At 33.7% G+C, this 13,243-nt stretch overlaps 1 protein-coding gene across 1 annotated transcript; it reads right to left on the reverse strand.

Moving 5' to 3' along the window:
- Positions 1–922: 922 nt before the first annotated feature.
- Positions 923–3,903, reverse strand: LOC126773248 (putative nuclease HARBI1). The gene is made up of 5 exons (XM_050494056.1): positions 3,515–3,903; positions 2,926–3,122; positions 2,565–2,694; positions 2,059–2,200; positions 923–1,659 (listed from the first exon to the last, which is right to left on the reverse strand). Exons 1-5 carry the CDS (start codon positions 3,821–3,823, stop codon positions 1,037–1,039), a joined length of 1,401 nt encoding a protein of 466 aa, XP_050350013.1. The 5' UTR covers positions 3,824–3,903; the 3' UTR covers positions 923–1,036.
- Positions 3,904–13,243: the final 9,340 nt, after the last annotated feature.

Below are 13,243 nucleotides of genomic sequence, written 5' to 3' on the forward strand. Positions count from 1 at the left end.
ACATGGTGAGGAAACCTGTATGTGTCTAATTTCACTGAAATTCTGCCACATGTGTATTCCACCAACCCGCACTGAAGCAGCATGGTGGAATAAGCTCCAAACCTTCTCAAAAAAAGGAGAGAAGGCCTTTAGCCCAGCAGTGGGACATTCACAGGCTGTTACGGTAATAATGTTATGTTTGTTTGTCATTTGTTTTATGTTTCGGGCTGCCTTTTGTATTATCTGCATTATTAATAGATAGATCTTTCGCTGGCTCCTCTCTCTGCTAACTTTTTGTCTTTTTCGTTTTTTAATTTTTTCTTGTTTTTTTTTTGCTTCCCAGCTTTTGTGTCGTCGTTTTGTTTCATATTTGGTTTGTTCGAAGCATCTTCTGTTTGTTTTTGGTTGTTGTTAGTATTATTTGGTTTAACTTTTTTATTATATAAAAAAAGATAAAAAATCGACTTTAAAAATAAATTGAATTAAATAGTAAATAATAAATATTTTTCACAATCGTTTTAATTCACCATTGAATTTTCATGCGTTTAATTTGTGTTTATAATCCATGTCGTACTCGGTGGGGGCGAACTTTAGCCCAGCAGTGGGACATTCACAGGCTGTTACTACTACAACTACCACTAAAAAAAGACTTGCAAAGTTCGCTAGAACTTTGCAAGTCTTTTAAAAGTCCAATGTATTAGTTTTCACCAAAATCAAGCAGATAAGAGGCAAGTGTAGTAAATCAGTCAATACCCCTCATTGACGGTTGTCAAAATATATATAAATAATGACCTTATACAATAGATTAGGTGACAGATACTTGAAAAAATATACTGGTAATTCTAAATTCAAAAATATAAACTTACTCATTATTACAGCCTACGGTAATAAAGAACCTATTATATACAAAATAAATAAAATATTTATCATACAAATAAATTTATTCAAATATATTTCCTTAAACGTCATTTCAAAATATAAGTAATTCTTAAAATATTATTGTTTCAATAATTCTATTTACAGATCCAAATATAATACTGTCGAAGTGTATTTATGATTAATGTTGAGGATAGTGTCCCCACCCGGGAGCTACTCCCATACCTAAACCATATGGGTTATTCATAACTAGCCTGGGTCTTTTGGGATCTTCATGCAAGCTCTGTGGTGGTGGAGCCATTTGGTGGGGATGGTGATGAGGCTGATGAGATTCTAATATCCTATCCTTTTTAGAAATTCTCTTTTTACTGTTTGAGCATGATTCTGGTGTGACTCTCCTTTCGTTCCACAGACGTTCAATCAAAACAGCTCTTGCTTGAACACCACTTGGATCTTCAACTTGTTTTCGAGATATGGGTGTGTTGGCCACTCTTTGTTTCATCGCCTCCAACCTCTCTTCTGTTTGGGTCATTTGCACAACGGGCAATCCGTGTGAATTACATATATTATGCAGAACACAGCAAGCTACGACCATCATTGCTACTGTTGGAGGATCAAACTGCTTATTACATGTCGCTTGGAGGCATTTCCATCGAGATTTTAATTGCTTAATTGTTTCTGTCACAACACTATGAGCTTGTGCATGTATGTTTGTGTAGTATTTCTCTGGTGACACAGGAGATTTTTTTGTTATTTTCGGTACTGGAACCATTAGGTATGGCTTTTGGGAGTAATGTGCACCACCTGAAAATTAAATAGTAGTTATTCACAAATGGAGATTTTAACAATAAAAAAAAAAATTGATTTATTATATAAATTAAAAAAATGCTAGTAGGATAGGAACTTCTTGAATGAAACAACTTATCACATCAATTGTCAGTACAGTTAGCAATGCAATAGAGGTTTTTATTTTTTGCATACACTCTAAGCACTTTGTCTAAAATTAATGATAAAAGACAAGGCTCACCCAGCATTAAAGCTCTAAAAATTATTACGAGAATAAACCCTAGTTTGAAAAAAAAATTAAACATTAGGAGTGGAGTAAAAATTGTTTCTTTTAGTTTCATCGAATTCTAAATCACTTGTAGCTTCAATGGATACAAGCAAACATTCGGCACGCGTGGGGCACGTCGCGCCACTCACCGAGCAGCCACACGAGCTCGCGGGCGTGGTTGAGGCTCTGCAGGTCGATGCGCACGGCGTGCCGCGCCAGCGCCGCGTCGTGCGACAGCGCGCCGCCCGGGCTCGCGTCCACGCTCGTTATGTTCATGTTGCTGTCGCTTATCTGCAGACGGTTGTATTCAGCACATTGCATTGCATGTTAATTGACTAGTGGTAGAGCTTTGTGCAAGCTCGTCTGGGTAGGTACCACCCACTCATCAGATATTCTACCGCAAAACAGCAGTACTTGGTATTGTTGTGTTCCGGTTTGAAGGGTGAGTGAGACAGTGTAATAACAGGCACAAGGGATATAACATCATCTTTCCCAAAGTTGGGTAATATTTCATACATCGCCAATGTTTATAGGTGGTGCTGACCTCTTATGGCCCATTTGCCAGTCCCCCTACCTATAAACTTAAAAAAACTACTTCAAAGACTTGACATACTATCTATTATAAACTTATGATTATTAAGGTTCTATAACTTACAATTTGAACTTTCTTGGAATGGTATGATTTGTTAAAATGTTTCTTCTGATCGTCGTCGGGTCTAGCGATCGGTACGTGCATGCAGTCCACACAACCAACCACATTGGGTATGCCATATTTCATGTAAAATCTAAAAGAAGATAAATGTTTTAGAATCTGTGTGGACAAAATCTTGGAAAGGAATTTTAAACCACTCTAATAAACATGGTATAAAGGCTATTTGTAAGTATTATTTTTACTAATTTAAAAATCATTGTTATAATGTAAATTATAAAATAGCAATAAATTTATTTATATCTGTAGCTTTCAATATAACTGTATAATATCTTAACTAAACATATTAAGTTTTTAAAAAAATTACCCATTTTTAACAACTTCTCTTTCATTCCTTAGGTGAGGGAAATGTATATATTTTTTAACGATTGTGGGATGGTTCATGGCCTCCGTTACTTGTATCACTGCAGTCGACACAAAGTACTGTGTTATGTTGGGGTCAGTTCTACCACCAATTGACTTTTGGTATTTACCCGTTGCATAGAAAGAGAGTGTCGCCATAACCTATGAAAAATTATTTATCAGAATGAATATATAAGATCTAGTAGCCAGTATTCATACATATTAACTCTAATTATGAAACTGTTTACAAGCATAATAACATTATATTGATTCAAGCAATCTTGTTTGTAAAACATTAATATTGTGCATATATCACAAATAATTATCTTAAAAAAAATATATTAATATTTATTGCTAAACAAAAGTGAAAAACTAAGGAAATTTTGTACTCACAATGAAGTTATAACAATAAAGAAAAATTAAAACAAATATTAATTACTTTTATGTAAATGAAACTGATTGTTAATTAATAAGAAGAAAAAACTGAACTATTTATGTTTACTTAGTCGTATAGTAGCATAAAAAAATTAAATAAATAATTAAATATTTACTACCTTACTCTCTACTGAGAATTCAATCGACTTAGTAGATTCAGGCATAACAGGTTTTAACTCCTCACAAAGGCTTCGCGCCAGATCTTTTGAAAGTCGGTAGGAGTCTATAAACGCGCTATCACTCAAATCAAACGGATCCGAGTCGTCTTTAGGCTTCGGCACGCTTTTCTCTGGACTTTTTGCTTTTTCTAAACTCCGAGGCTCATGTTGCTTTTGCGATTGAGACGAATCCCACTTAAGTAGTTCAAAAAATACTGGTTCTTCATCAACTACGGATATATAACCATCTTCTGGCGGTTTATCAGCCATTTAGTTTGCGTTTTTCGATTCTTTTTTATTCACTAAAAAATAATATACAATTATGGCAAACGCAGCTTGAGTTGACGAAATTGACGTTACAATGTTGTGTTGCCATGTTGAAAAAAGTTATCTTCTGATGGTTTTGCTTTTTTAATAATATTTTATTGTGTGTATAATTTTTAATAATATTTTGTGAATGATTTTTGTAAAATAAATAAAAAGTATTGAAATTATTATGAATATTACATACACCATAAGGCAAGTCATTAAAAATAGTGTTGCTTGTAGAGATAAAATAAGCTGAGTTTAATTAGTCATTAATGTTGAACAAAGCTGATAAGGGTTGCTGTGCGGCTCGTAAAGCGAAATCGCATTGCCTTGTATATACTTCATATATTCTTTTAATTTTAAAATACGAGACCATTTTGCATTTTTGATACAAATTTGTTTGTATATAATTTTGAAAGTACCTAGTACTTTGATTCATTTTATGGACTGGGAATTTATATAGGTAATGCGGACTAGAGGATCTAGAAATTGCAGATTGCTATATTATAATGCTAATGTTAAAGTCAAAATCAAATCTAGTAAAATACTTCTTCTTGTACCAAATAAAAAGTAAAAAATATATAAACCATATTTTATAGGTACAAAATTATGAATTTAATTTATTTATTTAATTATAATATCAACACCAACAAGAAGTACACTAATAAATACAATTGAGTCTTTACACATAACGTCATATAAATCAAGTGTCTCCTAAATTATAAGTGTTGCAAAATATATCAACATTTCGAATTAAACAAAAATAATAATTTTAAAATTTAATATATTTATAACAAATAGAAAAGATATTAACAATTAAATTATTATAAAATTATCACATGATTGGTATAAAATGAATAAAATATAAATATCGGAGAATAATCTACTACTTACTAATAAAATATACACTAATTTTACATTAATATTAAACTGCGGATGTACAGGTAATCTTCAAAACGACTCATTCGATATCAAAATTTAAGTCACCAGTATTTGACATTTTAAATTACCATTTACCTTCCAGGTGGACATGGCTTCCAACCACAAGAGGAATAAACCCAAATAAACAATTTTGACACCGATATCATTGGTCACCGATATCAACTGACGCGATATCATTGGTCGAGATATTCGTATGCAATTTGTAAATCTACGTTTTATTTACCTTTATTCCTACTTCGATTGGAATAGGGTATATATTACTTTATTAAAAGGAACGAGAGACGACGAAAAATCGGCAGAGTGAATGCGTGTCTTACAAACGTTTCTTCAACATTTAGTTATAAGTATATAAGGTTACATAAAAGTTACAGAGATTAAAAATGCCTGCAAAATGTCCGTGAGGGTATTAAACATCCATTGAAGTTGATTCATATATGGTATTTGTAACGGGGTCATTATACAAAAGTACATTTCGATTTTAGAAAGAATTATTTGAAATTGTGATTTTGATTATTTTAAATTATTTTTTTGACATTCATTCGTGTCTGGGGAATAAAACGTTTCACATCGAGCACATTATTTAATTCTTAAATACTACATAAACACAAATTAATAAAATATGAGTAAAATACTTTAATTTGATTCTGTTGAGGGTAATAGATGAAGATAATTAAATTTAATCAATTTATTAATAAGATAAGTAAATTTTTATCAAAATAAATTTGTTTATCATCAAGGAAAATTTGTTTGGATAAGTACGAGTGGTTATGGCTTTACGATCGCGTTTACGCCACTGAATAAACAATATAAACATTTTCGTACTTGTCGCTTACAAAAATTAAGTACCTTGGCGACCGAGCTTCACTCTTCCCTAATAACAATTGAAAGTAGTTGTTCTTCTCTAATAAAATTTGTTATTAATATCGAGGATACACTATCCTCTTAACACTTCTAGTTTGCCATCTTACGAATTAAGATTAAAATTCGCTATGCTTATTAAGCTTTTATTAAATATATATTACCAATTAAAGTTATAAAAAATAAAACCATCGTGGCGATCATCCTTAGCGGTTCTGCATCCGACCAAAGCTTCTCCTTCCAATTGATTCTAACGGCTTGCCCTATAAATTAAATTTTAATAAAACCCTTAAAAAGAGTTTTAGTCATTATAATTACCTACTTGCGAATATAGCAAATATATATCTTAAACAGTAAAAAGTCAAAATGAATTAAATTCAGTACTCCCAACGTGAAATTTGTAAAAACGAATGCACTTTTAAATGGGGAAGCTTTAGATGCTGTAGAAGTAACATAATTTCTTGGTATCACCATAGATTCTAAGCTTCAATAGGGCCCTCATATTAATAAATTGGCAAATAGACTCAGCTCTGCAGCTTTCGCAGTAAAAAAATTAGAATGTTGATTGATGTAGATACGGCTCGCCTAGTGTATTTTAGTTATTTCCACAGTATAATGTCTTATGGCATTCTACTCTGGGGTAATGCAGCCGATATTAATACGATTTTTGTACTGCAGAAGAGGGCTATTCGTGCAATTTATAACCTGGGCCCTAAAGATTCACTTAGATGTAAATTTAAAGAAATTAAAATAATGACTGTCACTTCTCAATATATATTTGATAATGTTATGTATGTACGAAAAAACATAAAAGATTTTCCTAGAAATTGTGACGTACATACTGTTAACACCAGGAACAAGTATAAACTTACAACCATTATTACCAGATTACACAGGGTTAGTAAATCTTTTATGGGACAATGTATCCGCTTTTATAACAGGATCCCAGAAAACGTTCAAAAATATTCAATTGTGAAATTTAAAAAATCGTTAAGGAATGCTTGTGTGCTAAAGGATATTGCACATACGATGACTTTTTAAATGAATACACACCCTGGGAATGAAACGATCGCCTCCAGGTTATCTCAAATTAAAAAAAAGGTATATATAATTTGGCTTGTATTGTATATGTATTGCACTTCTTGTAAAGGAAGAGATATAAAAAAACCCCGCTGAGTTTCTTTCGCAGGTTCTCAGGTCTGAGGTGTTTATTTCCGAACCGGTGGTAGATTTATGACAATCAATAAGAACGTGTAACACTTCTATATTGAATAAAGATTTTTAAATTCTTTTTCTTAAACTGAACTGATTTTGATTAAATAAACACTAAACAGATCCTCGGTCCTCTATGGTCCCGATAATAATCAATAAATTTGTAATTTTTACCCATTTTTGAAGATTAGCAAACAGACAGACGAATAAAAATAAGAGTAATGACTGTCATGGTTTTTGTAGCTCGCAAATAGCTAAATTGACAGATACTTCCAAGACAATTCTTATTTATCTATGTAGAGGATAGTTTAAAAGCTACGCATTATTTAGGCCAAACCATCCTTAATAGCGCAGATGGTTGTTGCCGACTTATAAATTAAAAAAATACAATTTGTATATATTTTTTCATTGCTTTCAGCTCGTCAGCAAGAATAATTGACCTATTTATTAATTGGAACTAATTACTCACTTCATCTTTCAGTTCAACATACTGTATGATTGTATGAAACATCTTAAATATGCTTCATTCAGTATGTTGGATACAAGATTTACAACGAAAAAGGATTAATTCGTTGTATATCTTGTAATACAATGCACAAATGTGTGAGCAAACACAGGTGCACTCTCTATTCTTTCAATTCAATAGTGCTCCTATTATATAATCCGTTTTATCTGCTTTCTAAGGCTATTCTAAGGCTTAGGAGTCAAAATATACAAACAACTGCTTTTTTTTCTAATTAGCAGTATCTTTTTTTTAAATATTTTCTATTATAAATTAGCAAATAGACCAACAAAACAGTTTAATAGTAAATGTAAGTAAAACAATTTTAATAAACAAATTACTTAGTAACATTAAGATCTTAGTGAAATATAAACCGATTGAATTAAACAGTCCCTGTACAAATTAAAAAAAAATAAAAACTAATCGAACTACACTTAATTGCTATGATTAAAAGTTAATATTTTTGTTTATGACGGAATAGAGGCGTTATTATACGTACCATCTCGGCTCTTCTTTTTACCCATCATTATGATATAAGTATAGTTTAATTTCTAATCTGTTACTATATAATATTATGCAATTCTTGACACAAGAAAGAAAATAATATGATAAGAGGTATATTTTCGCATTAACACCAAAAGATATAGCAGAATTCAATCAAAGAAAAGTGTGTTAAATCTGACATTATCGTGTAGAATATCTTATGTTTTTCAGCGACAGATAGTACGTCTAGGAAAATATAAAATTCTAAAAACAAAAACAATAATTTATCTTATACAGATGTGACTGTGAATGTATTTGTACTTTCTGTTCCTTATTACACGACGGAATAACATTTATAACATAATATATGTTACTAACCTAACCTAACAAAACTATGTTCAGTCATTTTTATAATCAATCAATCAACAGCCAATCGTTGTCCACTGCTGAACATAGGCCTCTCCCAAGGTGCGCCAAAGCTCAGACAGGGTCCTCCGCCTTCCGCATCCAGTTGGTGCCCGCCACCTTCTTAAGGTCGTCGGTCCACCTGGCTGGAGGGCGCCCCACGCTGCGCTTGCCGATTCGCGGTCTTCACTCTAGGACTCGTCTGCTCCAACGGCCATCGGTCCTACGACATACGTGACCAGCCCACTGCCACTTCAGCCTGCTAATTTTGCAAGCTATGTCGGTGACTTCGGTTCTTTTCCGGATAATCTCATTTCTGATCTTATCCTTCAAAGATACTCCGAGCATAGCTCGCTCCATAGCACGCTGAGCGACTTTGAATTTGTGGACTAGTCCCGCGACTCTGCTATGATGACGATATCGTCGGCAAATCGAAGGTGTGAGATGTACTCGCCGTTTACATTGACTCCATACCAATCCAGCGTTTTGAAAACGTCTTCCAACGCGTTGGTGAACAGTTTCGGGGATATTACATCCCCCTGACTCACCCCTCTGCGCAGTTGGATCGCCTTCGTCTTACAGTCCTGGATGTGGACAGTCATTGTAGCGGCGTTGTACAGACATCTCAGTACCTCGATAGATCTCCAATCGATATGACATCTCTGCAATGAGTCGAGCACTGCCCAGGTTTCGATGGAGTCGAAGGCTTTCTCGTAGTCCACAAATGCCATACACAGCGGCTGATTGTACTCTTCGGTCTTCTGCACAATCTGCCGAACAGTATGGATGTGGTCCACGGTGCTGTAGCCTTATCGAAAGCCGGCTTGCTCTGGGGGCTGGAACTCGTCAAGTCGTCTGGCGAGACGGTTCGTGACGACTCTTGAGAACAGCTTATACACGTGACTCAGGAGGGAGATTGGTCTGTAGTTTTTCAAGAGGGTTTTATCACCTTTCTTGAAAAACATTTTTATAATATATAAAATAAAAATTAAAATAAAACAAAATACACATTACAAATTTATAGCAAAATCACGCCGTCTAAAAGATTGTCCTGTGGCATTGTATCCAAGACGCTGGCACTATTGCTTCTCTGCACCGCCTTTGGGCTAAATAAGCACCAGCTCTTGGGTCCCTAGAAATGTGTATATTTGTACTGTGGTTTTTGATTTGATTTTTGATTGAATTTATCTTCTATGTTTCAATATGCATTAATAATAACAATGGACAGAGATGGAAGTATTTGCTGAAGAGCTTTGAACAGAGAAGCTTCCCGAATAACGGAACAGTATCAACAAAGACAATGTTATGTAAGGGTTAGTTAGTTAAAAAATTGCGTGTCTTCTTCTTTCAAACGTCAAACAATGATGATAGAAAGAGAAAAATCAATGTTGAATAAACATCAACTAAACAACCTGTATAAGAAATACCGTGTGTCTTATAGTGTGTAGTTATAGTTATGCTAGCCATATACCCTCATTGATATTTTTTTAAATGTGCAATCAAAAATTAAAATAAATTCATTTGGCAATTAGGTTGAACACAGCACGTATGTCTTGTTTTAGTTTCAGATTATAAAACCTTTTGTTTTATAACCCGAGGTGTAAAATAGTAAGAATTTCACTAGGCCTTTATGCATGCCCGTCTGGATAGATAACACCCAATCATCAGATATTCTACCACTAAACAGCCAGCATAGCATTTTTGTGTTCTGGTTTGAAAGATGAGTGAGCCAGTGTAACTAGAGGCACAAGGGACATAACATCTTCCTTCCCATGTACATTGGCGATTTAAGGAATGGTTAATATTTTTTACATCGTAAATGTCTATAGGCAGTGGTGACCACTTAACATCAGTTGTCCATTTGCCCGTCCGCCTACCTATACTATAAAAAAAATACATCACCGATATTGAGTGAAAATGACATGCCAAGTTTACACGATTAACGCTTCAACTGTCGAAAAATCCTTCGTTAAAACATTATATCTCAATAAATCACGCGTTATTTGCTTAAAAGAAATAGAAAGCAGCAGAGCAATATTGATTTATGAACTAAGTCTGGCAATTTATTTTTTATTCGAAAATAATAACTCTTATTAATGTCCTTTAAGCCGCTTTCCGACCAATCACAAAGACTAACCTACTGAGCAAGAAAATATTAAAGCTTAATTTAAGTACGCATGGATTATGTATTATTTAACCGCCTAGCACAAGTTAAATGTTTGAATGCGCAATCTTCGGCCATTTCGACCTTTCTTATTAGAAGATCAATATTAAAGGATACCTACACGTGTCTAGTGTGAACTGGCACGCGCTCGCACCGAAAACAGACAATATTGTATTTATTAAACCATTTAAGAATAAAAAACTATTGCTATTTTTCTCTTTAGTGAGCGTTTTCTGTTAAGCCGACTTTAAAATAAATAATAAAATATTATTAAGTATTAAATTACACAGAAATATAATATTTGGTTCACCTTCAATACAGCTAAATAAAAAATTATTCCCTATACCATCTACCATGGAAAAAATATTAAATAGAGAATAATATGAGGTCTGAACGTTTTAAAAAGATCTCGCTTTTTTAATTATGTTTTTGCAATAAGGAATATCAATCAAAAAAAATCAATCAACAGCCAATCGTTGTCCACTGCTGAACATAGGCCTCTCCCAAGGTGCGCCAAAGCTCCCTGTCCTCCGCCTTCCGCATCCAGTTGGTGCCCGCCACCTTCTTAAGGTCGTCGGTCCACCTGGCTGGAGGGCGCCCCACGCTGCGCTTGCCGATTCGCGGAATATAGGAATATAGGATAAAAAAATCCTAAGCCTTATCCTAATTATATTGCGATAAAACAAAAAATAATAATAACGTATTACAATCGAAATTAAAACGCACTAAATATAATTTTACATTTTTCTTCACATTTTATATCTTATTTTAATATAGAGCACGCTGTATATAAAACACTTACGCATAACGGATCGCCAAAAACTGTTTTACGTGAAACAAAATCTGAAGATGAGTCTATTTATTCGCCTGTCAGATAACAATCGGGACCTTACCTGTCAGTAGAACAAATACATCGTCTGTGTTGCTAGATAACAAAAATTGCAATTCGGACTATCTTTATCATGAAAGGTTCTGTTGTCAAACAAAAAACAGAAATGATATTAAATATTTATTTAGTTACACGTGTATGTATTTTTTTATGCTTATGTAATTAAATACTTATTTGGAATTTATTTTGTCCCTTCCCACGTCGCTGTTTTAGCGATAAGGCCTGTTGCACTTTATCATTTTTATACATAGGTATATTTTAATTTTAGTTTTTGGGATGCAATAAAGAACGTATAAATATGTGAGGTGACCAATCTGCTGTTTGTCTGCTCTTGTGTGTGAACACACACTGTGAAATCATCACAAACGCATCTATGATGAACAGGCTCGTGAGCAGCACCAGCATCTCATCAGTACAATCGCGTCTAAGCCGTACAGTCCACTATATAAGTAATAGATAAGTGGATTATTATTTTTATAATACTTATTTAATTTAAATTAAGAATAATATGACTAAATTCAATTATTATTAAATAATTTATATTTATAAAATAGACAGTATTTTTTATCATTATTTAAATTAACTGCAAAATGTAATTTACTTTAAATGCCACGCTAATAAGTGCTTTTTTCTGGATTTAATTATATAACAATTAGGTATTATAATTTTAATCATTTGGGCATATTTTATCAAATCATCAAATATATTTTAATCAAGTAAGCTTTACAATAAAGCGTTATTGAATCTTCAATATTTTAACTTTACCGATAACTCGCGTAGCTTAAAACGTGGATAGTAAATTACAAAGTGGACAATCAGCTCAGCATTCAATTGTCCTAGAGCTAAGATTATAAATGAGGGCTTTAGCTTTTTTAATTGAGGACCGTTGATTCTAATATTTAAGTTTTTTCGACACGATATAATATATAATTCACAAAAAATACCAACAGTATATTATGACTCTCGATTATCATAAATGTGCTCAATAAAGTATACACCGAATCCTATATTAAGGACTTATATGACTGCCTAGTTGGTCTAGTGGCTGGATGTGGGGCCGGAGATGCGGAGGTCCTGGATTCAATTTCCAGGTCAGACCAATAAAGAGTTATTGGGTTTTTCTGTCAGAACGTTCTCAATAGCAGTCCTGAAGTCTGAAGGTTAGAAGTGTTTACACTTCCGTGCCTTTGAAAGCACGTAAAGCCTTTGTTCCTGCGCCTGAACTCTTTACGGTCGTGAGCGATTGGTCCGATTTGTCCATCGGATTATGAGAGGAATAAGGAATAGAGAGTGCGTATTTGGAGTAGTATTTGCGCAAACACTTGTGCACCATAATATCTCCTGCGCAGTTGACTAATCTCACTTAAGATTGGTCACCGTGACCATAATCGGTCTGGAGGATATTATTATTATTAATGTTACGAATCATTGCGTTTCGTAACATCGTTATCGGAGACGTATTGATTGACTTTTATGGTGACTGCTCTGCTATTGAGAAATTGGAGCTGTAGTTCATATGCACCTGGACCATACAAAGCCTGTGTCTTTATATTATAAATACAGTTTTGCATGTATAAGGAATGATTCAGCAAAACTTTATTTCACACGTGAAAATTCGGCCGATTAGCAACAGGCAATAGATAAGTAGACAACAAGACACTTGTGGTTCATCTTACTCATTGTTTTAATGATTGATCGATCGATTGACAGGGATTTCGTTAAGCAAATATCATAAGAGATCAAGTGAAACTTATTATTCATTTACTGATATTAGTTCATTTCTTTTGTAACATGGTTAGGAGAACGGGCCACCTAATAGTAATTGGTGACCAACGCCCATAGACATTTGGAAACTAAATTTTTTTGGCCATTGTGCCTGTAGCTATATTGGCTCACTCACCCCTCTAACCCCAACTCAACAGTACT

The sequence above is a fragment of the Nymphalis io genome, chromosome 14 (assembly GCF_905147045.1).
Source record: "Nymphalis io chromosome 14, ilAglIoxx1.1, whole genome shotgun sequence".
Classification (NCBI taxonomy): domain Eukaryota; kingdom Metazoa; phylum Arthropoda; class Insecta; order Lepidoptera; family Nymphalidae; genus Nymphalis; species Nymphalis io.